Source organism: Elgaria multicarinata, chromosome 4 (genome assembly GCF_023053635.1).
Source record: "Elgaria multicarinata webbii isolate HBS135686 ecotype San Diego chromosome 4, rElgMul1.1.pri, whole genome shotgun sequence".
NCBI lineage: Eukaryota > Metazoa > Chordata > Lepidosauria > Squamata > Anguidae > Elgaria > Elgaria multicarinata.
The window spans coordinates 37,891,570-37,919,158 of NC_086174.1; the positions used below are offsets into that span (position 1 = coordinate 37,891,570).

The 27,589-nt window shown below is 42.1% G+C and overlaps 1 protein-coding gene across 2 annotated transcripts in view; it reads right to left on the minus strand.

The window, feature by feature from the left end:
- Positions 1-26,987, minus strand: part of SUSD4 (sushi domain containing 4) — a 106,947-nt gene extending 79,960 nt beyond the window's left edge. For both annotated transcript variants that reach the window (XM_063125592.1, XM_063125591.1), the window contains exons 1-2: positions 26,945-26,987; positions 25,943-26,134 (exon numbers count right to left, since the gene is read on the minus strand). In XM_063125592.1, coding sequence (XP_062981662.1) covers positions 25,943-26,099 — 157 coding nt within the window. In that variant the 5' untranslated portion in view covers positions 26,100-26,134; positions 26,945-26,987. The remainder of the gene's footprint in view (positions 1-25,942; positions 26,135-26,944) is intronic.
- Positions 26,988-27,589: the final 602 nt, after the last annotated feature.

Consider the following 27,589-nt stretch of genomic DNA (forward strand, 5'->3'; position numbering starts at 1 on the left):
CATTCAGATGCTTGGCCAGGGACAATTGTTACATATTTTCTATCTGCCTCCCACCTCACCCCATCCCAGATGAGCAGGCAAGTAGGAATGTACGAGAATTTTGTTCCTGTTCATAAATCATGCAAACATACCCCATTCTCAACCCTAAAAATGAGTAAGAACACCATTCTCAGGAAATGCCTCTAGCACGTTTTGTAAATGACTCAATGGTTTGAAAAACCTTAAATTGTATATTCATTTATTATGCTTTTTATATTGTATTTTGTATTTGTGTCTTTTAAGTTGTTGGTTGTTTTTATGCTCTTCATGGTTTTAATTTTTGTGAACTGCCCAGAGAGCTTTGGCTATTGGGCGGTATAAAAATTTAATAAAATAAATAAATAAATAAATAAATATTTTTTCACTTTTCCCGAACTTGTGTTTGCACTCAAAAGTGTGTACTTATCTCCCCGCAATCCGTATTTTCATATTTTTGTCTATGGGGGAAATGCACTATTTGGTCAGGAAAATGCACATTTTTTAAAAAAAAAAAAGTGTATTTTTTTTAATTGGGAAAACTTGTGCTCTTTTAAAAATGTCCATTTCTCTCGGATTGGGGAAAAAAGATGCTCATGTTCAGGAATGCAAACAAAGCAAAACAAGCTTCGAGGAAGAAGTCAGAGAACATCAACAAACTGTAATATTGCATGTTCACCCATCCTTACAAACAAGCGGCAATTTTTTGTGAACCACCCAGAGAGCTTCGGCTATTGGGCAGTATAGAAGTGCAATAAATAAATAAATAAATAAATAATAACTGGCATGACCAAATTATAGGTATTTGCTGGAACTATTTGCAACACTGTACTGTCAAAGTGCTGGAATTAAAGAAACTGTTATTTTATGTTAAAAACATTGTAAGGCCAAAAAAAAGGAAGGAAAGTGAGCCTACTACATGAGATAAAAGCTACATCTATCAGACTATTCTTACAGAACTTTGAAATGTATACTAATAGAAACAGTTTAGACTAGTGCCACCAGTAAGTACAAGGGTCAATGCACTCCAGTAATATTAACAGGGTATAAATAAACTAAAGCAATGAAATTGTGCTCTAATAAACTTTTTTTCTGTTTTAATTTTTTACTATTTTCACAACAAAATAACAAACATACAACACAAGACTAAAAAACAAAAATCACAAAGAAACATACAAAATTAAGAAAACTTACAGCTATAATGGCAAACCTTACAGCAGTGATCAGAGAAAAGTCTACATCTACGTTTAGAACTGAATGGAAACATCTTATAGACTTTTTGCAGGAACTAGAAAGCAATTATTTGTTTACCTGTGGATTCAACGAACAAAAAGAAAAATTTTAAAGCTGGAGAGTTGTGGGCTCTCCCACACTAGAGGCATTCAAGAGGCAGCTGGACAACCATCTGTCAGGTATGCTTTAGGGTGGATTCCTGCATTGACTTTGTAGGCCCCTTCCAACTCTGCTATTCTATGATTCTATGAAAGAGGGGAACTTGGAATTTTGTAATTATAGAGCAGGGGAAAATATGGTTACTTATTTTTGCAAAAGATAAAATAGGAAGCTCTAATAAACTTGAGAGAAAGGTTGGGGTAGGCTGATTATTTAATTTATTTTTTTATTGCATTTATATACCGCCCCATAGCCAAAGCTCTCTATTATGGATGATTTTGCTCATGCTCAGGATTGAACTGATGTCATATTTAGAGTTTGGATGCACTTTTCCAGGCAAGACTCATTACCTATCCTAGGGATTCATTGCTTTCCCTTTCATCATGTGCCTTGAATCATTTATTTTATTTATTTATTACCAATTTTGCACTATATAGCATAAAACTGAGAGCATATTATATTCACTCCCATGATGGGACATCACTCGCAACCAAAGTATAGTGAGGATACAGATGACATGACACTGGGCCTGTTCAGACAACACACTAAACCATGATTAGGCCACCTTTCGCAGCAAGTAGTTAGTGAGCATGTTTAAACTGTGGTTATGGAGCCACCATGGTTAGGAATAGTTCACACAACAAGCTAAGCCATAGTGTTTAGCTGAAAATGCTTAACCATCATTGTTTAGCAGGTTGTCTGAACAGGGCCACTATGGGTTGAATCCCATGTTAATCTAACTTGCACAATTTATTTCAATGGGTCTACTCTAAGTAAAACTAACATTAAAAACAACCCTGTGGTTACTGTATTTGTGCATACTGTCTCTTTTGGTGAAGAGAAGAAATTGGCAGTCACCACAGACTTTTGCTGAAGCCAGTTTAGCTCTCTCCACTCTGCAGCAGAGAGAACAAACGGTTTGGGGCCAGGTTATCTGAAGGAACGCCTCCTCCCATATGTACCTACCCGGACCTTAAGATCATCTACAGGGGCCCTTCTCCATGAGCCCCTGCCAAAGGAAGTGAGGCAGGTGGCTACTAGGAGGAGGGCTTTCTCCGCTGTGGCACCCTGGTTGTGGAACGAGCTTCCCAGAGAGGTCCGCCTGGCGCCTACACTGTACTGCTTTCGTCGCCAGCTGAAGACCTTTTTATTCACTCAGTATTTTAACACTTAATTTTAACTTAAATTTAAATTTTACTGTTTTAACTCTGTATTTTAATCTTATATCAACTTTGCTGTGTGGTTTTATCCTGGTTGCGCTTTTTATACTGTATTTCGTAATTGTGTTTTAAACTGTTGGGTGTTTTACTGTGGTTTTAATTTTTGTGAACCGCCCAGAGAGCTTCGGCTATTGGGCGGCATAAAAATGTAATAAATAAATAAATAAATAAATAACAAGCATGTTTGGACTGGCAGCTTAAGCTCTCGAGTCACTGTCTTCAATACAGCTGCTCTTTACCTGTGCTCAGTCTGTGGAGCCTATCATGCAGGAGGCTTTGCTCATTTTGTCTTCTTCCAACTTTGCTTTTTTTTAAGTACAAGCAGTCCTTGAGACCTAAATCCTTTAGGAATCTTAATTTCCCACCTATGAAATCTTCATATCATCATCATCACCACCACCACCACCACCACCACCTAATTCTAAAAGTTCCTGGTCCAGACAGGATATAACATGGCTGCTGAAATGTATTGGAACTGACCTAGGGTGGGGGAGATGTGCTCAAATCTTTGTTAAGCTATAGATTCCCTGGATTCCTGAGGCTCCAACCTCAAGAGTCAGGGAACAGAACCTGAGAGCTAAAGGGTGATGGCCTTGCTTCTCAGGAGATAGAGCCTCATAAGAACTGGGCAAGAATTAGTAGCATTCGCTGGGAACAGATGACTACACCTGACAGTGCATGGTGTTTGAGCAACATGGGGTGGGGGGAGACCAAATAGCAAAAGCTCTCAACTTAATCAGAAAATAGCCTGTCTGCTTGATTCTGCTGCTGCACCCTTAGCTTCTCTCTTTTTCTCCTGGAAACCCTGAATAGGTGAACACCCTGAGACTTTGGGTCCAACCCTAAGACCAGGCAATTCTATTAAAAACCTAATCTCACTGGGTTGGCCTTGAACAAATCTACATCACCTAGCTTCAGATTCCCATCTGTAGAAGATGAATTGTGAGAACAAAATATTGCAAAACATCTTGCACAATGAAAATGTTTTATAACTAATTAATAGTGATATAATTTATAGTTCTTTGGTTCAATCATCTGTCATTCGTCAGTACTAGGCAGCTCTGTAGAATTCCCAAGGGTACAGAGTAGCATGTTGTCTATGCTGTTCCAAAGCATTCAGCGCTCTTGCTGAGATCTCAATATATTGCAAAATAAGGTATCTGGGAAGGGCACGACAAAAGAATCTATCTGCCATCTCCATTTCTAGTCCACAGCTTTTAGTCACCATGGGAACAACAATGAAAAAAAAGAAAGTTCCATTTTTCATGAGAGATCTTCACTCTATTCAGCTGCCTGATCAGTAGTTTAATGACACTAACCTCGTACAGATCTCAGTATTTTTGTCCTAAATCACTGCTACTGTATGCAGTTCTGCAGTGTCACCAAACATGTAAACTTGTGACCCTACAATAGTCTCAACTGTATTCATGATCAGCAGACATGTGAGAAGAGAAGGCAAATTCAGTAAGAATTAGAATAATTCAAAAGTCATTAAAAGGTTATCTGCAACTGGGCCAAGATCTATAGGAATGTTCTGGCCTGACCATGAACAGGGGATCATTAGATACAACAGCTGCCTGAACATGGCTTACTCATAGGGCCAGGTTTGAATTGGAGGGCCTTGGATAGGTCCAAGCAAACAACTTGTTCCAACAAAATCTGGAGGTGAACTGAGACCTTTTATTTCTGTCTTAGTCCAGACTACCCCTTCCCAGGCTCCATACCTTTCTTGAACAGTGGAGAGTCTTAAATGGGATACTGTCCAATTCTGTGGTTACTTGAGGCTTGCAGGAGAAGTTCATAGTGTCTTATGCAGTCAGCTCAAGAGAAGAAAAGTCCAATCTAGTAAGCAGGTCACATTAAATAAGGTCAGGCTAAACAAAGGTAGTCCAACCAGAATACAATAGGCAATATCAAGGCAGATGAAAACAGGACCTTAGATAGCTCCAAGTGGATACTGCTGGCTGGAGCTTTCTCTTACCAGGACAACATCAGGATGTTGTCTCAGCGGGGCGGGGGGGGGGGGTAGAAAGCCAACTAAAGCCTTATATAGGCTGATAAGACTTGTAGTGTGGTCAGCTCCACCCCTCCTTAAGAAGCCAATTGCACTTTTGAAAGGCCTCACCTGACATTTCAGTCTTAGATTTCAGGAAAGCTGGGGTGATGGAGGTTCTGCCAGGGACTCATCTTCTGAGTCAGAGGATGGTGGCAGAACTGAGTCCTCTGGCTGCAAGAGTCTGAATAAGGTACTGACTGACCTATCTGCCACATCAAGGAAGCAACTTGTGCCTCACCCTTATCAAAAATATTCTACTGCACACTCAAGAGCCAAATGCTGGAGGTCATGGCATATGTCCTCTAGCCTGAAGCTTAGAACTATCAGCTCCTGTCTTGAGCACTGCCTGTGCTGGTTAGCAGGCACCAGAGAGCATGGGGCAATTTCCTAAGGGAATATGGCTCAGGGTCCTGTCTCTGGGAGGGAAGCTCATTTCAGGCTCTAGTCCAAGGAACTCCTGGCTGACATGTTCCAGCTCTATGCTGTGGCCTGGGTCTGGCTTCAGCACATCGATAGTTACACTGCTCATGTTCCTAATCCAGCTGGTTCCTATTCCTCTTTGCCAGAGTCCTGGCTGCTGCTTAGAATCGAGGTCATAACAGAGATGAAGCTATAATTCAGTGGCAGAGCACACAGAACCACAGAATTGGAAGGAACCTTGGAGATCATCTAATCCACCCCCTTGTTCAATGCAGGCTTCCTAAATTCAGCTCCAAGCATCTCCAATTAAACGAATCAAGTATCTTGCCCTATAAGGGGCAAGATCTCTGCTGGAGACCTTGGAGTACTGCTGCAGACAATATTGTGCTGGGTGGACCATAGCCTGAGCGTGTAAGTCAGCTTCTTATGTCTGCCTTACAGGGAGTTTTCTATACAATGGATTTTTAATTTGAACAGTCTCTCAAAGAGTCCAAAAAAGGCAGCACAACCTTCCTCTTCCTGCCAAAATTGCAGTTCATTTTTAGATGTCTCCCCAATAAGAGCAACCACTCCAGTATGTTAAAATTGCAGCTCTACACATGGACACCACACACAGCTGGAGTCCCCCTAGCTCCATTTGCATAGCCACCTGCTGTAATGCCAGGGTTTCACAGCTCCTCAGAAAACAAGGAGCTAAAACAGGAGAGATTACAGGGAAATGTGATGTTACTTTTGCTCTGTGGGAATCACAGAGCAGATGGACAGATTGGCATACATGCATGCTACATTGAGTCCTAACCCAGTGTCTTACATGCCCTATGGATCAGATACAAAGCAGAGGCGCTACATTTTAATACAGCTGAAGGAATTCACTGTACCTCTACACTTTTAAAATTATTCTTTCCAGTACAGAATCCATGTCACATTATTCTGAAGTACAGTCAGTAACAAAAACTATAGACTCAACATTATATTTGTGTACTTGTGGTGTGATCCATCTGTGCAGAGATCATGCAAGTTGTGCTCTGACAAAGTTGCATTGTCTTGGGTTATTTATACATAACTAGCTGATATACTAGGAGGAGGGCTTTCTCCGCTGTGGCACCCCGGTTGTGGAATGAGATCCCCAGAGAGGTCCGCCTGGCGCCTACACTGTACTCCTTTCGTCGCCAGCTGAAGACCTTTTTATTCACTCAGTATTTTAACACTTAATTTTAACTTAAATTTAAATTATACTGTTTTAACTCTGTATTTTAACCTTATATCAATTTTGCTGCATGGTTTTATCCTGGTTGTGCTTTTTATATTGTATTTTGTATTTGTATTTTTAACTTGTTGGTTGTTTTATGATGATTTTAATTTTTGTGAACCGCCCAGAGAGCTTCGGCTATTGGGCGGTATAAAAATGTAATAAATAAATAAATAAATAAATAAATAATACCCTGCATTGCTCAGACCCCTAAGATATTTGTCTGCAAGATAATAAACTTAAAGCCGGCCAGTGCTAGACCAGTGAGTTAACTTTTAAACGAATTAAATTCATTTCGTTTTTCCTCTCTCACCCTCATGTCAACCCTGCAAGGCAGGCCAGTGCTAGTCCTGTGAGGTAACTTTAAAACTTATTAAATTCATTTCCTTTCTCTCTCCCCCGCCGCAGACCAGGGATGCCTTGAAGCCACAGCTCTCCATGGCCCACTCAACCATCTTTTGTTCGGGTGCTCTTGGTGGGCACTGGGAAGCCTCTGAGGGTGGCTGGGTCAAAGGCCTGCGCCTGCCTCAGCCCACGCTTCTCACCCACGAAGTCCTCCAGCTGGAGGCTACTTAAGCACCAGGGCTGGCATACTCAGGGCAGCCACATACGCTGCCATGATTTTCCTTTTCCCTGCAGAAAATGAAAACTACAATTCCCTGCATGCCTTTCACTGCAGTGCTCAACTTGCCCAATGGGAGTTGTGCCACTGAGGCTCACAGGAAGTGAAGTCTGGCCAAGCCGGTCCATGCTGCCTGTAGGTAGGCCATGAGGGAGCCGGCCAGCTGACTGACGGTTAGCTCGGTCGTTGCCGTCAGCAATGGGATTGGAGCTGTGCCCCCCTTCCCTCCTGCTCCTGATGGTGCCAAGTGACTGAGGCAGCCAGGCACAAGCACTCTCCCTTCAGCCCCAGGATGGTGAGCCACTTCCAGATGATGGCCGCCAAAGCCCAGTAAGTCTTCTCTCCTGCCCAAGGCATAAGCCTAGGTCCCTGAATAACATACTAATCTTTTAACACCATCTGAGGTGAGGTGGAAGACAACCGGAGAGCGGGCCTTCTTAGTCGTGGCACCCTGCTTATGGATTTCTTTTTCCCAAGCAGGATTGCCTACTGGCTGCATTAATGGCTTTCCAGCGCCAAGTGATTCCCCATCCCAAGGCCTTTTAACTTAACTTAAATGTTGTCTCTGTATGCTGCCTGTTTTTCATTTTTATGATTTTAAATTTTGTATATCAATTTTTTACGTTTTAATCTTTTGTAAACCACCCAGACAGTTTCAGCTATGTGGTAGTATAGAAATGTATGTTGTTGTTATTGTTGTTGTTGTTATTGCTGCATTTCCCCCCTTGTCATAACTAAACCACAACATTTCAAGACAGATGCAGGAATTACTGAATAAAGTTTATGGTTTTTATGTAAAAGCCTGATTATGCCTTTGAAACAGAAGAGTGAATGGAGGAATGACTGATAGCTGAGGCTAGAATGGAATGGTGGGTGGGAAAGCCAGGTAGAAGGAGAACAAAGACAGTTAGTGAGAGGTCAGGAAAGTGGGAGCTGAGTTAGGATTGAGAGATTTGCTAATCCATGCTTTATTTAAAATCAGCCATTCTACATGCCAGTGCTATAACTCCCAGCCTGCCTTTGGCAGCTCGCAGGTGCTTGCATCTTCTGAGAGGTGCTTCCTTCCTTGATAGGGCTGATGCTGCTCCTCGATAGAGCATTGAGGAGATTGGCGAGGAGGGGAGGTAAGCTGCTGTCAGTGGATGTACCCAGCTCTGGCCAAGTCCTGCTGGGACTGTCTCGGCCCACACTTCTCACCCACCTAGTGCTCCATCAAGAGCCTGTACTGAAGGACTGGGGCTGGCCCAGGCACTTCCCCCCTTTGTAGGGCCTGTTTCTGGGCATATGCAGAGTGCCTCCCCTTCCTCAGGCAAAGGCCACACATGCACTTCCCCCAGATTCTGAGAAAACAGTGATATCAGGATGGGGTGCCTTTGAGCATGTCCAAAGTTTGGCCTCTCAAAGTCATGCTGTTGTATCTAGTTATGATTTTAAAACCACACACAGTGGGTGGGAGAAGGCACTGCAACTGGACGCAGCCCATTTATGTGGGTTATTTTCTTTTATGTGGAATTGGGTTGACTGCTCAAGACCAACCTTAGGAGTCTGGGTTGTGAAAGGCACACAACAGCCACCTGCCTACACACTCACAATGGTCACTAAAGGCCAGTGAGTCTGGCCTCCCACTCAAGGCACACTGAGAGTTCCACCCAGAGCATGCTGGAAGTTGTAGGCATAAGCCTAGGTTTTTTTTATTGAATTCTTAAAAAATACTTAAAACCCAAACTTTGAGTTTTTAGATTTTTCTGGTACATTGTACAGCCAGACCTATCAGGTTGCCAAATTTTAAGTTTTTAACTCATCTGGGAGTGGGTAAACATTTCCAGACATACATCCCACACATGTACTTTCAGCTTTATAGGTAGAGATAGTAAAGACCTACATTGAGGTAGCAAGGAACACCCACAGATCCTGGCATGTTTAGCTGCTGATTCGCTGTATGTCTCACAAACAGGACAGCTTCTTCAGTGCAGAGGAAGCTTTAAAGTAGTACTGTTGTGGTTGACTTGCTTTGGCTTGGCCTCCTAGTGCTGATGCACTTGAAGCTGCCACTTCTAATTCTCAAAAGCTGGTCATGTAAGATCTGTGTGCCCACAATAACTGAACTCCTGTGAATGCAGAAGTTTAAAAACAAAAAAGCAGATGTGCATCCACAGTGATTTATGCTCCAGGATAGGGAGTAATTATATGTATTGTCCAAAAAGACAGATTGTCATGTGTGTATAAAACAATATTTATTTTATTTATTTATTACACTTATATACCGCCCCCATAGCCAGGGCTCTCTGGGCAGTTTACAGAAATTCTAAAATTAAGATAAAAATGAGTATACAAAATTTAAAATTCTAAAACACAGAACATACACGCATAAAGCATTAAAAACCGTTAAAAAACTAAACATGTGGGTAATTAAGATGTTAAAAACATAATGTTATTAACTCTTTTTTCTTTTTTTTATATAAAAGATGTGGTGCCCTAATGCAGAGTGCCTTGGAGTGCTGAGCAACAGAGTTCTAACCCAGGAACTAAATTACCCATCCATTATTTGCAACTGTTGCATTTGCTTGGAAATAAAAGTTTCTGTAGTGAATACTAAAAGAATGCTGAACAGTTTCTGCAGAAGTTACTGTTCAAGAATAGCTTGTTGTCCTCTTCTTCAAACTGTCACGGTCAGTGTTCTGTGAATGTGACTTCACAGCTGCCAGATGGGAGCTTAGTTAGCAAATTTGACACTGTGGAATTTGATCTCAACAGATCCAGGCAATACCTAGCTAGCTAGAAATTGTGCCTGTGTTTATTTACACTATTGATCTTGCTTTGCCTGTTCATCACTGGACACTATTAGCTATGAGGCTGTCAACCCATACCAATTGGTTCTTTTTTATTCAATTGAATTTTGTATTAATTTGTGCTCTGCCTGGTACTAACATACATCTACATTGCTTCCCCTATGGGTTTTACTTTTTCAGTTGCATGTAGAGGATAGGTATATATACAGACTGAGTACACACACAGAGAGAGAAATACAGCCGTCTCATGAAGTGGACTTATGTAACAGTTTAGGATAGCCTCAAGTTCTTTTGTCATTTTTGAAATTTAGAAGTATATATACTTTTCCTAAGTGATCAAAGCATGCGGGGGAAATATGTGTTACTTGTCATGGCTTTATAATCAAGTATATCTACTTTTAGGCTTGTAATGAACTCAATTAAAAGAACTAAAAAATTTACTCAAAAATTATATCAGGATGTTGATGAGGGATAAAACATCACCACTGCCCTAGGTGCAATATAAACAGTAAAAACAACAGGTGTCAGATGACTGCAATGCATTGTTCAATCTGTTCTACTTTTTAAAAAGGGTAATAAATGAAATTGCAATAAACCATAAAACCGTGCCTGCATAAGTATTATAATTTTGATGTTTGAAACATAAAGCCTTTAGAAAGTGATGACTCATTGGAAAAAAATCTTTCTTTGTCATTGCCAAAAGGAAAGCAAAACTCTATATTCTTAAGAGACCTTTAAGCAGACTCCCCCGCCGCCTGCTTCCTTCCCTTATCTGTCTCAGCATATTACTTTAAATCCATATCCAAAAGGCAATCTTGTTGATCTTGGTGTTGCGTTTGCAGCTGGAGGAGCTATGGAGATATAACAACATTAGCTCTTCCTCTTGCATGGTTATTGTGGGAATGTGCCTCATATGAATAAGTTCATGAATGAATGAACAAATTCCTCATGCCAAGATTTTTTTCCTCTGTTAACCTGGCTGTCAAGAAGTAGGTGGCATTTAATAGAAGAGATATTCCGATCACTAGATTTAACAATATTTGTTAGAGTTGCTGGAGCGACTTGAAATTTAAATTCCTTCATGTGTATAGTTCATCTCAATTTCCCCCCATTTTATCTTCTTATATATGTCTATTGCTAATTTAGTTGAGAGTTTCTCGGGTAGGGCAACCATATGGAAAGGAGGACAGGTCTCCTGTATCTTTAACAGTTGTATAGAAAAGGGAATTTCAGATGTTATTTGTATGCATGCAGCACCTGGTGAAATTCCCTCATCATAACAATTAAAGCTGCAGGAGCCCTGCCCTCTAGAGTGACCAGATACAAAAGTCACTAACACTTGTATAGAAATGGGAATTTCAGCAGATGTTATTTGTATGCATGCAGCACCTCGTGAAATTCCCCCTTCCACACAACTGTTAAAGACACAGGAGCCCTGTCCTCTTTTCCATATGGTCACCCTATTATTGGGTAGGTAGATAGGTGGCATAACAGGCAGGAGAGGCCTTAAGAATTCTTATGTTTTTTGCATATTAAAAAAAGTCATGTTACAATTTAGGGTTGTTGTTTTTCCCCTTTCAATGGCCAAATTTGCTGGACCTCTCTTAATTATTATTATTATTATTTATTTATTTATATAGCACCATCAGTGTACATGGTGCTGTACAGAGTTAAGCAATAAAATAGCGAAACCCTGCCACATAGGCGCACAGAACACCACTTCAAGAGGGGATGATGAGACCTGTACTTCAACGCACCTGGAGGCCACCAGTTGGGAAAGGCTGCCTTAGAATATACAAAGCAGCACAGCTCTTCTGCCCACTGCCCACAGAGTGCCATTATCAAGAGGCAGCAACAGTGCCTTTTGTTGTTGTTGTTGTTGTTCAATCCAACTACAGCCTGTGCACACTTTACCATAATAATAACCATTATTTTATCTCACTTGTCCTTATGTTCCCAGATTGTTGTGGTTAAGGTTAATAAAGCAATTAGTCCCAATTATGCTAACAAAAACCTAATTACTGCATTATTTATTTGTTTTTTGGAGTGGATTGATTCTCTTCAGTTGTACATTGTGCGTACATTGTCTTAAAATATTGCAGCACTTGTGTGATGTGATGCAGAGAAAAATGCTTGTCTTTGTCATAAGTACTTATGCTGCTTGAATACTAATTATCAGTGTTACAAGAATGATTTTATTGGCATCTAACACATTGCTTTATACACACTGCATGCCAAGAAAAGTGGGCAAAACAGTGTGATCTTGCATTTTGAACAGACTCCTCAAGTGAATAACTGATGGTTTTAGCTCTGCTACAAGCCGGCCCTCACATTTTCAGCACCATTGGGCCAATCAGAAAAAGCCATATGGTGCAGAGTGTCCTTCTCAAATGCAAGCTTGCAGTGTTCCTATCAATTTCTTTATCCACAGCAGCAATTGGACAGCAGACATGTCAATTCTGAATGCTGCTTTGTACCAGCATGCAAAGCAGTAGAAATTTTCCCAGGGTGAATGGCTCACCACACAAGCTGGGAATAGCTGTGCAATTAAATTTAAAATGAACACCACATAGATTGTTTGCCTGCATTGGCCAATTGTGTCTTCCTGGCAGCCTTTCCGGACAATTGTTTTAGCACATAAAAGAGAAGATGCACAACCCTTGTCCGTTGTGATATATCTAAACAACTTTTGAAGCTAGTGCACTTTTTGCAGGTGTCCTTTCCCAAGATAGTACTTTAGTTGTAGAGACACCACATATTGACAGCACCCAAACCACAACATTCTGTTGCCAGAAAATGTTAATGCTAAATCCAGTTTCTGCTTTCTCTGCAATTATAAATTTTACGTGGACTGTAACTTTGCAACTATCATGAGCACATTGTCCATAACGAGTAGGACAATTTTGCTTCCCTTTCCTGGCTCACACCATTTTTCACATCTTCTTCATGGCTTCTCAATGGCCCAGTTTACACTTCAGAACAATCCTGGTTTAAAAAACAAAACAAAACCTGGATTTTTGTGAATGCAGCAGCCTAATGGAGAACACTGTTTGATCACTCCCATGTGCCAACTCTGGCTTGCCTCTCCCTTGACAAGCCAGAGTTCCTGGTTTGCACATCCCACTAAACAACCCAGGGACTAAGTTGTGCACCAGCACTCTGCCAAATTCAATGAAAATCTGGGTTGTCATTCTGTGTGAATCAGGCCATAACATTATTATGTTACTGTAGCAGCCCTATGTTAAGTGTGAGCCAGCTGAATCACATTCTACCATCATAATAAAAAATTGAGGGCAGTAGGTTCTATAGATTATACTGATAAAATGATTCAACAGATAGATCTGAAATTTGGCAGTGTAGGAGAGGTAGGTCCTTTCCAACTCTATCATTCTACATAGATTGCACTGATTACCAGTTAGGGTTGGCCATTTCAGTTGCATGATAGCTTCAGTTGCATAGACTTTGTATGTCCATTCCAGCAAACAGGAAAATCTGGGGCTTAGATCCACTATTCTGCCACTAATATCCATGCAGTTCCAAAGCAGTGGTGAAGCTGGAACTAACCACAGCATAGGATATCATACCATATGCCTATCGCATAAAGTAACACATCTGTTGAGGGTGTGACCTTTAACAGCCGAAATTTCCTGGTATTTTGGAGCTCAAATGAACATGGAAAGCCCTTAATACAACATATCAAACAGAAAGGTTTCTTGTTTGTTGATATTCATTTAGTGGCTGAACCCAGCTCAGGTTCACAAACATTGCCTCAAAATTGAAGTAGGAATTGCTCACAAAGCTGCCTCCTTTGGCAGCAATGCCTCTTTCATTCCAGTCCTTCTGGTTACTCACCATCATCAACTTTATTAAGGTCACGGACCAGACTTTACACATACAAAAGAGTAGGGTGAAGTTACATGCAAATTTGAGAAGTATGCAGCAGGATCAATTCTGGATAGACCTAATTCTCATAGCATTCAAAAAGAATTTTGCAAAAGCCTCAATTGTGTCTCTGTCCTCTGTGGCCCTGAAGCAACGAAGAAGTGCATTAACTTCTAATCTGGTGTCAAGCAACATTTTCTCTCTAATCTCTCTATAAAAAGAGCAACAGAGTAGAATGTGGATAACCAATGCAATATCATTGCTTCCACGTGGGCATAAGCGATCAGGAGAACTGATTTTCTGAAACCTCCCCTGTAACAGAGCAGATGGCAGGACATTAATCTTCTGGTTACTGTATTACTTATTATTAGATTACTATTTTTTTTAAAAAAAAATGTTGGAAATCAGTACCCTCCCATCAGCACTGCAACATGCAACTGTCATACAAATAAAAATCCCTTGTCAATTCCTAATAAAGGTATTGCACATTGGGTAACATTTCAAGAAACTTGGTGGAAGATTGTATAAAAAGAACAAAATTTAGTTAGGGTGTACTTTGTAGGACTCTAATTAAATCCATAACTTTTTTACTTTTAGAAGCATTACTGAGTAAACCATTTCACATAAGGAGAAGTAACATATTGGGTCCAAATACAGAGTGCACATGATAAATGTATGGAATGAACACCAAAGACAAGAACTTAGGATTTCTTTCTGAATTCTAAACTTTAACTTTAACAACCAAACCAAGTATTAGGATGTTGTATTTTCTTTTCTGATTCTGCGCAAACATAAATCAATTTTCCAAATATACATTCAAGTCACAGGAACACAACTGCTGCATGTCACTGCAGGGTTTAAAACATTATTGTGGAAAGGTTTAGACATGACTACTTCTAAGAAATGCCCATGCATTGCAACGTCACTTCCAGACCAACTCAGATAAAATCTTAATAGAAAGAGGCTGTGATATTTCCCACAAAACAGAAAATATACTGTCCTCTATAAACCACAAGTAGAGTATAGAACCTATCTGCAAGACCTTGAACAACCTCTTTCCTTTACAAGTGCAATTCAACATTTAACAGTCTAGTGAAGAATATAATCCAGCCAGCTGCAGAGACAAAATAAATTATCTGCATACCTTTAAATGAAGTGCATCCATTCCTATTTATTTTATTGATTGATTTACTGATAATACTTATATACTGCTTAATTTAATAAAATATCTAAGTGGTTTACTTACAACAACAATAACAATAATAATAACAACCCTAGTTAAAATAGTTAAAGTTAAAGTTAAAACTTTATGAAAATAATTAAAAAGAAACAATAAAATGGAACAGCCGTATACTTTTTTGAAGTGTACATTCATGTTGGATAAACACAAATACAGAATTAGTTGTAATGTTAACATGAAATTAAAAAGTGTCCCATTAAGGCAGCAATCCTATGGCCAGTAGACAGAGGGGGGGGGGCATAGGATTGTTTGGATTCCCAGCACCAAGGTCATAGACTAGGAGTCAGAGTTCCCTGCCCCTCCTCACTCCCAGCAAGCACAAGGATAGCTCTGCGGACTGCCTCTACAAGCTTACAAATGAGAGCTCAAAGAGGAGGGAAAGGGGGCAGTTCTTTGGGCAGAGAGGGGAGGAGATTGGGTAGGTGGCTTACTTAGAATCCTCTGGCCGCCCAAGCCTCCTTCCCTCTCCTTCTGCAAAGGCTCAGCTGGATGGGCGAAATCACCCATCTCACAAAAATGCAGAACTGGGGATGCACAGAGGTGAACCTCGCCTCCACACTCCTCCAGCTCTGCAAAGGATTCCCGTGAGTCTCCGTGTTTGGAGGCTGGCAGGAATCCCAATAGGATTACGCCCAAAGTCTATTAGAATGACTGCAACACAGGCGTTATGCATTAATGAAAGGGCCATATGACCATGAACAGGAAGAGAGGAATCTTGGTAAAGGTGTTATAAAACAGACTCCTGATTCACTTCTCTCCCCTCTCACTTCTCTGCCCCTGAATTTGTGGGCTAGCAGCAAGGTGACCAGGAGGGAAACTGGTTTCTTAGATTGCCTTCTTCAGGCTGGTGCCCTACAGCTGTTTTGGACTCAAACTCCAATCAATTGCAATGGTCAGGAATGTTGGGAGGTGTAGCCCAAAACATTCGGAGGGCACCAGATTGAAGAATGCCAGCCTAGACGGAGCACAAGTCATTACTGTCCCCCCAAGCAAAAGGGCAGTTCAAATTATGTCATGTGGCAGGAGACAGGTAGGAATATGCCAATAGCTGGTCTGCTAGGTTTTAATACTTGCCATGTAGCGAAGTAGAATTACAATTATTCCTACCCATCAAGAGCCCAGGCTGCAACAAAAACTGAAAAGGGGCACAATTCAGCCAAACCTAAGCACTTAGCTATCTCTTACTAAAATCAAGTGGACTTGAATTTATATCATTTCTATCTTTTACCTTCAATGGCCATGTTGTGTTATTAGGAAGGAAAGGAAAGGAACCTCTCGTGCAAGCACTTGAGTCATTGCTGACTCCTAGAGGGATGCCTGCTTTTGCTGATGTTTTCTTGGCAGACTTTGTAGCGGGGTGGTTTGCCATTGCCTTCCCCAGTCACAGTTCCCTTTCCCCCTGCTAGCTGGGTACTCATTTTACCAGCCTCGGAAGGATGGAAGGCTGAGTCAACCTGAGCCAGCTGCCTGAGAACCAGCTTCTGCTGGGATCGACCTCAGGCTGTGGGAAGAGTTTCGGCTGCATACCGCTACCACTCTGTGCCACACGAGGCTTATTAGAGTAGCTAACAAATTTAGATAAAATAAAAATCTAAAAACATTTGCTTGAAAAAAGCCAAAACAAGACCACAAGCAGCAAACAAAGGCACAGAATCATTAAACTGCTGAACAGTTTGAAAATCAACCTTTTTTAAAAAAGGCCTGGTGGTGGTGGGAAATCCCTTGGCACCTAAAAGATGATAATGTGGGCGCCAGGTGGGCCTCTGTGGGCAGAGAATCCCAAAGGCAGAAAGCGACCGCTGAAAAGGTTTTCTATCCGGTCACTACCCACCACATCTCAAATGGGTTGGCACCCAGAAAAAGGACCCAGATTGAGCATTTCAGTAGGTGCGCAGATTGATACAGAAGCAGGTGGTGCAACAACTATCTGGGTCCTAAGCCAGATAGGCTTAAAGGTTAAAATTAGCTGTTTGAATTGTGCTCAGAAACATATTGGGAATGAATGCATCCAATAGTGCTTAACTTTGACTGTCTCTTGCCTTAAGTTACATTAGTCGGTTTCACAATGCTCTTAATTAGGCAAAAGCAAGGAGGTTGGGTCCAATACTGAACTTAAACATCAAACTCCTAAGATTTTATTAGCGTTGTGCCTTTGTTATCAAAGTCCGGGTTATATATATAACCTGCTCACTCATGCAACTGTCATCAAATTTCCCCAGTGAATGTGCTTTTTTATTATAAGGATGGGTGTATCTGGGAATAATTTATAGACAAATTTATAGCCACAAGTTTTCTAAAACAATTTCAAGCAAACACACACTGAAATGTAACATGGCAAATAATTTTGAGTTGGTAGGACTAACAGAAAAGTTGGCTTGTGTATCTTCTCCAGAGTTAAACTTTCTCATACTAACTAGAAAGTTCCATCTGTGCAATAGCATGTAGACAGAACGAAAATATGTTAACAGTTGTGCTGTTTAAAATGTATGCAGTCAGAGAGGATAAATATACCACTCAGTGCACTTTCATATTAACATTCCATTTTTATTTTTTCCCCACTTGTAAGATAGGGTGTAAATAAATCTTTCTGGGTATAACATTATTTTCTTTGGAAAATTGGTGTCATGAAAAATCACCAGTTGTTTCTTTTGGGCACAGTCGTTTTTCACTGGTGTATATAGAATTCCTAAGCTTACAGTTCTACATGCACAGAGGGAATTCCCACAGACATTCTACTACGCTTTCTCTACCAAGGCTGGAGCCAGGCACATTATCCTGACCCTTCTAGGAACTCTAACATGAAAGCTACTCCCATAAAGAGCATGAATATGCTATATGCCAGAGGGCCTGGAGAAGAACAGGCCACCAGATAACTGAATGCAAGGGACATTATTGGCAATAGCCAGGCATGTTGTGGTGCCCCGAGTGCAGTGCTAGCACACTCAGCTGAGTATTGGCAGGGAGGGAGAATAATAAGGAAAGAGCTCTACAGAGCGCCTTTGGGCCTACCCTTCACATGCACAAACTTGCATGCAGAAGAACTCTGCATAACATGTGCAAAATGGAAGACTATATGACTGCTGTACAAATAATTAGACACATGTTCCCTGAGTATGTTTTCAAAATTTTGATGTGGATATGGTGTGTATGTGTGCCTGTACACAAACATACCTGGGAAAGAAAGTATTAACTCATGAGGAAAGTCAATGTATTGCAATCCCGAATTTCCAGAAACATTTAAAATCCTACCAAATATCTCAAATATATAAGAGAATATATTTGTCACTGCACACAGTGAAGTAAGGGTTCTGCCATTATCCCAATAAAATGGTGGAAAAAATTCTATTTCTCCACTTTGTGAATCATACAGGATTCATCCAACCTGGAGCATCCATAATTCAAGCACTACAACACAGCAATAAGAACTGATAGCGACTGAAGAAGGAAATACCTGCATGCTTAAGATTTATAAACGTATGTTTTAAATCTTTTTTTAAAAATACCCTTAGGGGCACCACACCCACCCAACACCAAAACCAAAACCAAAAAAGACTGCACATGTATATAGGTGAATGGAGAAGGATCGTGTAAGAACAGGGTAAGCAAAAACATGCACAACCCAGCAAAGCACCTAACTAAGCCGCCTGGTTCACTTACATGAGGGGAGGAAGAATGGCATGACAGAAGAGGAGAAAGCAGGAGGGGTGACAGAAGAAGAAATGAAGTGGAGGGAAAGAGGGAAATGAATAGACAAGGGAGGGTGAGAGTGGGAGCAGAGGCAGTTAGGAGGAAAAAGCGGAAAGGATAATGGAAGCTGGAATGAGAGATGACAATGGGAGTTGAGCAAGGAGATGAGAGACAGAATGGGCAAAAGCAATGCTGAGAGGAGGAATACAAAGGCAACTGGCAGAGCGGACGAGCAGGAAGGGAATTGAGAGGTGCAAAATGGAACGCAGGGAATCAGGATGTGGGAGTAGGGTTGCCATATGTCCCGAAAAACCAGGAATGTCATGTTTTCAAAGCATTTCCAAAATGTCCCAGCTAGTCAGTCAAGAATCCCGGATTCCTGTTCCAGCCGGCCGGAGAAATTCCAACTTCCGAAATGGTGTCTTACACTCAGCGGAGTGTAAGTCTCCATACTGAAGTCTCCTCTAGCTCTTGAGAACTAGTGGAGAAGTGTAATTTAGTGCCATTTTTTTTCTATTTGTTTGCTTAAACTGTTCTTTTCCTATTATTTATTTGCAGGTGCTTAAAGCAGCAGTTTCTGCAGCTGAAACTCTCCCCATGGCCTGAGTTCGATCCCGGCGGAAGCTGGTTTCAGGCAGCCGGCTCGGGTCGACTCAGCCTTCCATCCTCCCGAGGTCGGTAAAATGAGTACCCAGTTAGCTGGGGGAAAGGTAATAACGGCTGGGGAAGGCAACAGCAAACCACCCCGCTATAAGGCCTGCCAAGAAAACATCAGCGAAAGCTGGTGTCCCTCCAAGGGTCAGTAATGACTCAGTGCTTGCACGAGAAGTTCCTTTCCTTCTTTCCAAGTACTTTAGGCTGCAATTCTAAGCATACTTACCTGGGAATCAGTCCTATTTAACTTAATAGGATTTGTTTCTGAGTAGACACACATAGGATTGCAGGGTTAGATAACTAAAACTTAGATAGCTTTCTTTCTTTCCCTAGACCTTTACATATTGCTCAGTTTTTTTTAAAAAAAAAATCCTAGAACCACCCACCCACCCCAAAAAATTGTCCTGGTTTTTGTGGATTCAGGATATGGCAACCCTACGTGGGATCGCGAAATGGAGTGACAGGTGGAAAAAGGTAAGTAAGACACAGAAGTGAGGGGTTGTGTGGGGAGCTAAATTCTTCCATTAATCCAACCAACATTTTTCTTGAGAGTACCCCTTTCTGCATATGATCCATATATAGAAATAATCTATTGTGAGTCCATAGGCATTTTTTTGTTTAAATTCACTTCTGAAGACACTTTTTTATTGCTTCTCTTCAGGAATCTGTCTTTTGGGAGTCAGAAACTAAAACATTTAAGTAGAATTATTCATTACAGACTTAGTGACAAGAAAAAGAAAGAAGGTTTATGTGTGTTATATTGACTTGAGAAGTAGCAGCAGAACCTTGCTGTCAATATAGCCTTTAGAACAGGGGGATATAAAATAAAAGCAGTAAAAAGCCAAAATTCTATCCTCAGGCAGTTATTCACAGAATCCAATGTGGAATCAAAAATTAAAACAGCAAGGCACTTCATTACTACATGGAATAGCTCACCTTATTTTACTTTCTTTTCAACATTTCAGAGTTGAGAGGGAGGTCATCTTTCAACACAATGCTTTGATTATCTTCAAAACAATGAACCTACTTCTAATTTCTGTAGCTGCAGATTATTTTTGTTTTAATGGGTATTTTACTTTTGTTTTTTGGCATAGGAAGCCAATTTTATACAAGTATCTTGCTGTTAAATGACTACTACAAATGTTTGTAAAATTTGTTTTATATTGACTTAATTATACATTTCCCTTCATAATTTTACTTTTTGCATGGCCTAATAGCTGAGAGTAATAATACCAAACTGAACTGAACCAACTTCTATAAATTGTCAGTTCTTCATGTTCAGTTGTATTACCTACACTTAAAATCATTTCATATAAAGAACATTTGTATTATTAAAATCATCCTATTTTTATAGATAGCCATTCTGTTCTCCCCCTGCCTAAGCGAAAGATCCTGACAAAGTTAAGTACCTTTAGGTCCCATTGATTTTAGTAGGACAGAGTTAAGCATGATGGGTCTTAGCCCACTAAAAACAATGGGTCTTAGAGCCCAACCAGAGGAGAGAATTGTGATCTACAATCATATAGCCAAAATATAGCAGACAAGTAAATAGCCATGGGGCCCTGATTCATACACATACTGCAGCACCAGGAAAGGCAAGCTAACCTTTACCCCAACATTGTTTTTATAATGAAACCCCACCCCCTGCATCTGTCATTTGTCCCATTATAGGAAATGTGCATGTACAGGGTATGCACACGTACATTTTCCTTAGAAGTGCATCACTATGGGGAGGGCCAATTTTCATTAGACAGAGTTAATCCCTGCTCTAACACCATGGTTCTGATGTGGAACCCTAATCCCCCACCCTCAGCTATTTACTAAAAAAATTAATAAGATATGAAATCTGATAATGGGTCTACATCAACCTTCCCCAACCCAGTATACTCCAAATGTATTAGACTACAATTCCCATCAGCCCCAGTCAGCATAGAAAATGGTCAGGAAAAATGGCAGTTGTAGTCCAAAAGATCTGGAGGGAACCAAGTTGGGGAAGGCTGATCTACATCAAATTGTTAGTGTGAGTGCGTAAAACAAGGGTGAGCAACTGTGGGAGGTACAGCAACTATTTTCACACACACAGCAGACCTGGCCCCCACACAGACCACAACCCCTGCAGGTGCCAATTTTTTAAAATAAAAACAATGGTATCTGTAGTGGCTACAGAGTGCCCAAAGGGTCAAAATTAGCTTGTTTGCAAGCTGAATTTAAGCTTTTAGGCACTCTTTAGCAGCTATGGAATAAAAGGGTCAAAATTAGTGGGGGTGGTAGGAAGTGCATGTGACCAGCAGGATTCTTGTTGCCCACCCCTGCATTAAAAAAAAGGATTCGATTTTTATTCTCCAGCTTTTTAACATTGAAAGATATTTTAAATGGATGATAGAAATATTTGCCTTCAAATGCATGGTTGTGGATAGATAGGTATCTAGTGTCATTTATATAGCAAAAAAATTTTTTTGTTGTACACCTTAAAGCATTAGTAAAATCAAACTGGAATTGGTGGGAATTTGGGTTACAAAAAAGCAGATTACAACTGTTGTTCAAAGCACAAATGCCTATAGGTTCATGCAAATACTTGGGTGCACCTAAAGGATCTCTTTAAATCCCAGCCAACAATTGCATAGTCCACTGCCCCAATCCAGCTAGGAATCATATTTGCATGGATGCTGTACACATGATTCCCCAAACAGATTCTTTAATAGAGCTACACCAATCTTTTTGGAAGGTGGAATTATGTTTATCAGCTCTTTCAGGCTTGCCAGGGCAGTGGGGAGGGCTAGAGATATTCTTTCTCCAGTCCCGTCTCTCTGTCAAACAGCTGTTGGGATGATTTTAAGCTTCCTTTCCATGCCTATGCTGCTCGCAGCATTAGCTGCTGAGCTTGCACGATGTTGGATTTGGGTCCAAGGATTCACATGCTAAGCAGTACCAAAAGATCTTATAGTCTTTTATTAAAGAAAGGACAATTGTTCTTAACTGGGACCGATAGATGCTATATGAATGGCAAGGTTCTGTGGCACTTTTAACCCCACTCACAAGGGAGAAAAAAATGCTTAACTGAGATAAACTATAGAAATCAATCCACTCAAAGAAGGATAATTATGTGAAAATCCAGGCATGAAGACAGTAACATCATATTCTCTCAAACAGCAAAAGTTATCCCAGAAGTGCTTCTGGGTAAAAAAAATTTTTTTTTTAAATCGATTAGTCTCTCAATCTATGGTACATTCCCTTAGTCTAACTCCTAATGCGTGCGTGCGCACGCACACAAACACACACACCTATACAAAGACTATTTCTTATCAAGGTACACTAGAAAATACTATTTTTGTATAGAGACGTAAGTTTTCTACTCATTACTGTAACTTAAACAAAAGGTCATTTAACAATTTAAACAAACAGCATGGCTCAGGACAAAATTTCCCTTTCGTCTTAGAAAATCCATCATAGATACAACTCATAATGGTATGGTGTCTTTTAATTCACCCTGAGGGACAAAAGTGATTTACGAATTAAATTTTGTACAAAATTTTAGCAGCCATTTCTAATATCAAATGCTGTACCACAGTATGTACTAAAGTAACAGAGGAAAGGCCACATAATATTATACAATCTAGCTTACAATATCTACAGTATTGTGTTTTTTTAAAAAAGTATTGCCTTCAAAAAGGCACTGATATATCTTTTGTTGAACCAGCCATCTTTAGACTGCTCTAATTTGGAAAATATTGCCTGCTGGGATTTAAGTTCCCAGGACAGAACTCACTTCCAAGAACTTAAGATTGCAACCCCAATAAAAGCAACAGCAACAAAAGACACAAAGCAACCTAGCAGTTGTACTTTCATTGCAATTAAGGGCTTCTTTAACTGAGCAATTTATAGCACACTCGTGACTGGCCACTTACAGAAGTTTGTGGGTCATTTTGATGATGTCGTGAGCCTCCTGCATGTCTCCCACTCCTTTTCCTGCTTATTGTGCTAAAAAATAAACCTTGGGAAATCCGACTCTTCTGAAATGACTAAAGATTTCCTGCTGTGTGCAGTCGAAATTGAGCTACAAAACACTCACTAAAGGGCACTGTCCTGTTCATCTATATGAGTTCGGAAGTTTTCAATTACAGATCACGTGGTCGCTGCTCTCCTCCTGTGTTATTCAGCTTGTTTCAAATGCAGAAGAGAAGCAAGAAGCAAAGCGACAGTAAGGAAACACAACTTCCCTTTAATCTGAAAGGCTTCTTCAATATGCTCTCAGCAGGATGTAAATGCCTAAAAACGGCTATGGTTACCAAGTTGTTATAAATCTTGAACAACTGGCACAACAGAGACTTGGCATGAGAGAACAGTAACCAAGTTAGGGAATAGTTTTACCTATTAAAACCACAGAGAAGGGTGTGGGAAATGATTGGAATCACACTCAGAGAGACCAGCATACCAGCTCTTTGTTGAAAGTTACATTGGGCAAGAGCACATCACAAATTAGACAAGCTGTTCTACCCACACACTCTTTATCTCTCTATGATCCCTGCCATTGCTTTATCCAAACAAACCTGAGTTATGCTGTCCACAAACCCACAGTATGGGAGTCTTTAGATCAACTCTATCAAGCAACTCCAAATTAAATGTGTAAGAGCCAAAGACCTAAGGTGAGTGTCTATTGCTAGGCTCACAAACAGAAAATGACTAGTCCACATGACTACCAGGAACCTTCAGCCTGTACTTAAAACAAGAGGCAGTGTAGATGGTTTGATTCGAATTTCAAAAGGCGCCTACTTTTCATCAGCACCACATACGGAATCCACTGACATGCTTTTCTGCAGCATATGTAAAGGAGTTAGTGGCTTAGGGAGGTATAGGGAGAGGAACCATCATTACACCAAGCATCTTTGTGCAGCAAAATTGTGCACTTCAAGATTTTCCCGCAGCCTATTGCAAATTATGGAGGCAGTTTTGGTTGCATTTTGAAATGAATTGTAAACATATAAGATGAACCCTGCTGGATCAGATGAAAGGCATCTCTAGTGCAGCATCTTGGACAACCAAAGACCTCTTGAGAAGCCCACAGGTAGCACAGGAGGTCATTAGCTCTCCCTCTGCTTTTGTTTCCCCTGCAACCACTATTCAGAATATAGTAATATTTCAAAATTTCTCAAAGTCCTTGTTAAACAAATAAAAGTGGCATGCAAACAATAACCAAACTCTAAAATATGCAACAAAGAGCTTTCAGAGTAGATGGAATAAAACAGGTCTGAAAACATCCTATATTATCCTCAAATGGGGTAGTAATAATAATAATAATTTATTTCTTACCCGCCTCTCCAGTTGGATCGAGGCGGGGAACAACAAGAAGCATAAAAAACACAAAATACTGATTAAAAACATGGCATACACGGTTTAAAAACATCCTAAAAGCATAACATACTAAAAATATCCTAAAATTCTACTGGATAGGCCATCAAAAAGCAGAGCAAGGAGTTTCTTCTGATACTGCTTCCAAAATCTGTGTGTGTGTGTGTGTGTGAAATCACACAGAAGAGGATTTTTCTCTTTAGAAGGTTTTGAGTGCGGGAGCATAATTTGCCAAAATGAAAATGTACAATTCACTCTATCAGCAGCTTGGTCCAGCTAGTGGCTTGGACAGGAACTAGTCTCCTAAGCAGGCCACATGTCAAGCAGATGGAGGGCCATGGTCTCTCCTTCATCTCACAAAGTGGACCATTGCCCCTTTCCCTGGCAACTTACATACAAGAAGTCCCATTCTTACAGCTACCACTTCTTCCTCCTCCTGTCTCTCTCAGCCCAGGCTTGACCACTGGAGCACCAGTAGCTAATCCCTGAGCTAGTCTTTTGCCTCCAATAGAATAAGACACATCAGCACGTTCCTTTGGAGGAAGGCAAGGTGCCCCAACATTTAAGGGTTGGATATTATGATGAATATCTATTGTTACGATCTGTGTATACATGCTCACTGTATCCCAGAGGGATTCTTAACAGTGTGGGAGGATGCCTTGTATCATTGGAGAAGGATTTCTCATCAATGTGGGTGTGAGAGGAGGGCTTTCCCCCAGTTAGCCTCCGTGCACATTTTTTTTCACATGCACATTTGGAAAAGTAAGGGTGGTGGGACTTCCTCCTATTAATATCCCATGTGTGGGTTGACTTTTTCTTGCAAAGGAGGAACCGAGTGATTCGCCATGAGACAAGGCTGGCTGGAATGGTTATATATTTTCCTAGCAGGGTTTTTTGCGCAGGGGAAAAAAGAATCTTGCCTCGGTATACATGAAGCATCATCATTCATAGGAGAGAGGAAACAATGTTTCCTGCAGCCTTAGGAGGATTCCTTCTTCGCAATGTTACACACTTAGGCAGGAAGTAGACATTTAAGAGGTCATTCCTCATTCCTCTTCGCTGTTTGAATAGGAGGGAAAGGGGATGGCTGAGTGTATTTTCTCTCTCTTCACAATCCACTAATCTGAGAGGCAGCCAGGCAAGCCAGCCTGTGGGAGGATGTTTTCCCCTTTCAGCATTTTGTGCATATAAGATCAATAGCCAGGGGCTGCTGTCTTCTCCTGCCTTAAAGCGGACCTGCCGGCCAGCAGCAGTCTGCCCGTCTCTCTTCTCCTTTCCTTCCTCGCTCCCTCCGCCCCCCCACCCCCACCCCCCCACACATAGCGAGGCGCTCTGCTACCGCCTGTCACATGAGTCCGCCACTCACTCACCGCCTGTGATCTGTGCAGGGCCAAAGCACAGAGCCAGCTGGAACCACAAGACCACCAGGGACAGCCTTGACTGGGAACGCTGAAGCTGCTGCGGCGGAGGCGACTGTTGCTTTTCTAGGAATGGATCCCCGCTGTTCGGGTTCATTCCATGATACATCTTTCATCCGCAAAGGGCATCCGGATTGCAATGGTCTGCAAACAGGAACAGGCAACCGGCTTTAGAACGTGAACTGTTCCCTCCGCATAGCTCCTCGCCTAACCATCACCACCCCTCCTTTAAGAGAGGGTGTTTAGATCTGGAGTGGAGCAAAGAGCACTTTCAAACCACTTGCATGCAAATGAAACCAACCCCACTGCCAGGGCTCACTCCAGTTGCCCGTTCAGCACGTGCGCTCCCTAGTGACAGGGCGAGAAATAATGCTTTATAACTAACCGGCCTCTTTCTCCCCCCACCAGGCCATTCTGACCTCCGCTTAGGGTTGGGGTGTCTCTGAATGTGTGACACACACCCCTCCCAATGCCACCCTCAACCAGCTCGGAAAAGCCCTGCGCTAACGGGAACTTTGCCCTTCCTCCCCTTCCCATCTCCTGCCCGCCGCTCTCGTAGGTGGCAACACGCCACTCGGTTCTTTTGCACCGAGATGCCGGTTCCCTTCTTCTTCCTCCATCTCACGTTTGGCTCCCCCCACCCCACCGACTGAAAACCTCCCGGCTCCGCTTCCCGAGAACTCTCTTGGTCACTTGGAGCCGGGCCGGGGCGCTGACTGGAATATTTCACGCGGATATTTGCTCTGTGTTCGTCAAACAAACAAAAAAGGAACGAGAAGGGGAGAGGAGGAAGAGAAACCGATGAAGTTCTTTCCGTCAGGTCGCACCTTCCCCCGCCGCAACGCGCCCCCGGTGGCAAACGCTCCAGCTTGCTCGGCTTTCCCGCCTCCGCCTCCTCCGCCTCCTCGCCTCCGCTCCCCCCGCCCCGAAGTCAGCTGCGCAGTGCGCCCTTACCTGAGGGCTGCCCGCCTGCATGGAGCCTCCTTCCTTTCCCCCTAGCCAAGCTCTCAGCCGGGCACGCCGCGATCCTTTTGCTTCCGCGCCGCCGCCCTCCCCTCGAGTGCTCGCGTTAGAGGAGCAAGAGGAGGAAGAGGACTGAGAGAGAGAGACGGCGCGCGCCGACGCTCGCGCTCATCCTACCTGTCTGCAGGGGAGGGAGGGAGGAAGGGAAGGAGGAAAGAGCAGAGCGCCCGCGAGGCTCCGGCGCCGGCTGCTGCCGCTGCCGCCAATGAGAAGGCTGAGCGTGCACCTGCTTAGTGCACGAGCCGTCTTGCAGGCTGCTCCCGCGAGGGAGCTCCTCTCTGTCGGTCTGGCGCGCAGAGTGCCGCCGTCGCCGCCGCCGCGCCGTGCTGCGTTTCCCGGTGATGAATGAACGGCAGGAGCGAGCGAGAGGCGGCAGCTGGAACGCCCATCCTCTGCCCAGAAGCATGGGAGCTCCAGACAGAGGCTGTCACGAAGCCCGCTGCGACTCCTGCAAGAGCAGCAGCAGCAGGCATTAGGAAGGAGGTGCCTTGCTGCCGCCCCCTCCCCCTTCCACGCAGATAAAGGAGGGGGAAACGCTCGCTTTGGGAAAAAAAGCAGGATGACAGGGTTGAGGAA